This window comes from Cariama cristata, unplaced genomic scaffold (assembly GCF_000690535.1).
Source record: "Cariama cristata isolate BGI_N322 unplaced genomic scaffold, ASM69053v1 scaffold20047, whole genome shotgun sequence".
Classification (NCBI taxonomy): domain Eukaryota; kingdom Metazoa; phylum Chordata; class Aves; order Cariamiformes; family Cariamidae; genus Cariama; species Cariama cristata.
In genome coordinates this window covers 16,373-20,394 of record NW_009627443.1, presented here as the reverse complement: position 1 = coordinate 20,394, position 4,022 = coordinate 16,373, and the positions used below count along the sequence as shown (strand labels likewise).

The following is a 4,022-nucleotide window of genomic DNA, read 5'->3' as shown; positions in this document are numbered from 1 at the left end:
GTTTTGATCAAGTTCAGAGGATGTTTGTGATCCATGAGAATTAAAAGTCAAATATCCAGTGGGCTATTCGATAGTTGGGAATGAGCAAAAGAGGCCCTTAAAATCACATATTTACACATTTTATTTAGTACATTTAAAAATCTGCATTGTTGTAAAGCTCTATCTGTATCAGTAGCTATACAGACACGGAAACACAACTCTACACGTGTCCCTGCGTTCTTCTGAGACTAAACAAAACTAAAATTATCACCAAAAATTGTCTTTGCAGCAAGGACCGTGGAGCAGGACACTCTGTGTTAGAACAGGGCAACAAAGCTGTGGCAGTGGAACTACTTTCAGTGTTGAGGAGAAGGGGCTAAAAATCAATCTGAGGGGAATCAAGAGGGCTGAAAGGCTTCCTGAATTCTGCTACTTGATGTTGCAGCCTTTAAACAAAATCTGGTGTGTAGGAACTGCCAAGGTAGGTCAGACCACTCACTAGTCTAGATAATCCATGAGCTGGTCTCCTTTGGGGCTAGTGCCATGTGCTTCCAAAGAGGGTACAGAAGCATCCCACAGCTGTAGTGAAAAGTTTCCAGGAGGAGCTGTTTCTTTCTCGACAAGGGATGGAATGGGGAGCCAAACACTTCAGGTAGGTTTGAATGTGAAATTTGAAGATGCAAACTCCTAGAACAGCATAAATTTAAATTTAAAATTTAAATTTGAAAACCCTATAAATGAAAGTATGTAAACGAAAAAAAACCAGGCACAGTCTTATTGCTCAAGCTTTTTGAGAGCAGTTAGGATAAAAAAGAGGTCTTGGCTACTAGTAATGTTTTAATACTGCTTTGCAGCTCTTCCATGTGTTGTGGGGGAGTGGAGTCACTGGAGTGGCTGTGCAGAACAATGTCAACCTGGTCTGCGGATACGTAGGCGTTATGTACAACAGGAACCTAAAAATGGTGGGGAACCTTGTCCTGCTCTAGAGGAGAAGGCTGGTTGCCTGGAATACCTGACTTACCAGGGAGAGGACTGCGGCCATGAACATGGTATTCTCTCTTTGATTTATCTGTACGTTGTGCCCATCAGAGCCTTCAAAAATTTTACTGATGGCAATGAACAGAAAAAAAAGCATCTATCTGCAGCTAGCTGGTTAAAAACACAATTTTAAAACCTTACTTTCTATGTCATACTGCTCTTTATTCTTACAATTTTTTCCTACTCAGGCTTTTCTTAATTTCTATTTCTATATCTATTTCTTAATTTCTGTATCAACTAAGCTGCATGCATTCCTTCAGTTTCTTAATTTTAGCCCCTCAGTAAGTATCAAATTATTTCTGTGCAAAGTTAGAGCATGAAACAGGAGATGGAGCTCTTTGTAGGATTCCAGCACATCCTATTTCCTCACAGACTAGATGGCATGCATTTCTAGATATATTTCTTCTGAATAAGGAGAGAGCTTAGCTGTAGGGAAGGGGGTTGAGGTCTGATGTTGCCAACGTTTTATCACTTTTTCAATAAAGTCAGTCAGCACCACCATCCACAAACTCCTGATTCATTCACCCACTGTAACAGTAATTGAAATATGACTCAACTCTGTCTTGCTGCCTTACCGTAACTGCTTTCTTCCTCAGTCCCTGCTTTCATAACCACTTCTGAATACGGTAAAGAGAGAAAACGACGAGCAACATCTTCTCTCTGGCCTTCAGACAAAGAGGAAGCTGGGTAATCTATTTATTGTCTGCATGTGGGTCATCTTGTTCAATATAAAATAGCTGGCTACAGAGAAAAATTGTAATTAAATTTGCAATAATTAAACAATAAGCTATAGCTTGTACTGTTTTTCTCTCCTGCAGTTCATTTGCATGTTCTAGATGTTTTTTATTACTTGCTAATTGTCCTGAATAAGACATTGGGGTCATGGCAAATCTGAGGATAGCTGCTTTTGAAAGCAAACGGTAAATAATGCTAAACCAAAGCCGAATGTGTCCGTAAGTGTGAGTCTGAGCAATTAGACATAGGTCTCTGAACAGCAAAATGGGCTCAATGTCATTGGTCTCAAGAGACTTTTTTTTAAGTTAATTGAGACAAGCAGTAAAAAATTTTGTTTGGTTACCAGTAGAGAATGGTTATGAAGTTTAAACTAGGCTCTTACTGGGTTTAATGCTTGTAACACTTTGCCCTATGCTACTTTCTCCAGAACAATACAGGCCATTGGTATTCTTAAAGCCTCTTTTCCATTTTCTCTTTTAGCATCATAAAAGAAAAAAGACGGGTTACTGAGATCTGTTTTTCAATATAATTTAAGAATACAGGACACAACCAGAAAGTGAGATTACACATAAAGCACTGGACTGGGGCATGGACTGAGAAATAGTTTGCGTAATGTTTTTAAGAATCCATTAATTAGGTTAGGCTCAGAAACAGACTTATAAGCAATGATGTTATGATGATGTCTAACTTGCACTTCACAAATACCACCCGTATGATATGTAAGGACATTTAAAGTGTATACCTGGCTTGTGCTTTATCTATCATAACTAACTTAGTACTTTTCCTTCTGAGCAGATACTGTGTGGAATTTAAAACAGAATCACTTTCACACCACTGTGCTTTGGAGAATCGTCCGTACGCTCGATGGATGCAGTACCTACGAGAAGGACATACTGTGTGTGTGGCTTGCCAGCCTCCAGCTATGAATACTGACACTCATCGTTGTTTTGGAGATGGCCATAATGCAGATGGGTACAGAAAGCCATTTTTTTGCTGTCTCTTCTGTAGCAAAATCCAGTACAGAAGTTAAGACTTCTCAAGGCCTCATTAAAAGCTGCATTTATTATACCTAAAAAATGAAAAGCTCCTAACACTCGTAGAGCTCAGAAGATTTACCCTTTCAGTTCTCACAGAAATTGCTTTTAAAACCTAGTTAAAATTGGGAAATAATTTCAATATAAGAGTTCAGTGCTTTGAATGCTTTACTTATGGTTGTGAAGGGATGATGCAACTTCTGTAGTGCAAGAGGTCTTTTTACAGCTACGGGCACTTTTACTTAGAAATGGTATTCCCTGCCATAATCCAAAGCTGATTTCAGGTTTAACAGTGGTGGATCAGGACTTCTCTCAAACCTATACACCTGGTTTCTAGAACAGTAATTCTGAAAGTAGATATTTAATATTTGAAACAGATTTTTATTTGATCTATATATTTATTAATATGCATACTATTCAATATCTGTACAAGCAGCTACTCAGTCCACCATCCTGTATACTTAGGAATATAGTGCCTCCTCCAGAAAGCATTTTAAGAGCTAGATCAGCTAATTAAAGCCTTACATTATTAGGCAAATCCAATCTTCTGACATGTTATACAACACAACCTAATAACATGAAATATAGAGTTTTCAGTGTTTTAATTCCTCATTTATTGTCACATTTCAGAGATAAAATCTTACACTGGGAAGCTGTTGGCAACCCTTGGTGCCAAGGAACCTGGAAGAAGATTCGGCAATTGGAGCACTGTTCATGTCCCTTTGTGCATAGCTTTATTTTTACATAAAATTTTAAAGGACCTTTAAAACAGCAACAGCAAAAAGATTAAGAAAATTAACACAAATGCCAATAAAGCCAAACCGTTCTGCTGCATTTTCTGGAGCCTAAAGAAACTTTAAAGGAGTCAGAACTTTGGAAGAAGCATTTTGGGAAACTCTGTCTGCCTTAATACAAAACAGAAAGACTGATCTTTGCATTATAACACTAAAAGTATGTTTCCATGCTTTTCTTTTGTAATTAAAGAGCTAATGTTTCTAACCATAGTAGCTGTTTTTCCTCAAGTTCTTGTTCTATACTGGCCACACTCCTGTCTACATGCAATGTTCCTACTCAGTAGTGAGCCAGCCAAATGTTCCCAAGTCTGACAATAGTTATTGTCATCACTAAATAGCAAGGGTGAATAAAAATGAAAGTTTGAGAGCTAAAACCACATTTCAGTTTAGATCCTTTGTTCCTTCCCAGTATCATCTAGACAGTTGTTCATACTACAAATGG

General features: G+C 38.0%; 1 protein-coding gene across 1 annotated transcript; it reads left to right on the top strand.

Annotated features, from left to right (window-relative positions):
- Positions 1–833: 833 nt before the first annotated feature.
- SBSPON (somatomedin B and thrombospondin, type 1 domain containing) lies at positions 834–3,534 on the top strand (the record flags this gene model as incomplete). Its single annotated transcript, XM_009704452.1, has 4 exons — positions 834–1,028; positions 1,614–1,704; positions 2,548–2,724; positions 3,417–3,534. Coding segments are annotated over 4 exons (581 nt in total), but the record flags the coding sequence as incomplete, so codon positions are not given.
- Positions 3,535–4,022: the final 488 nt, after the last annotated feature.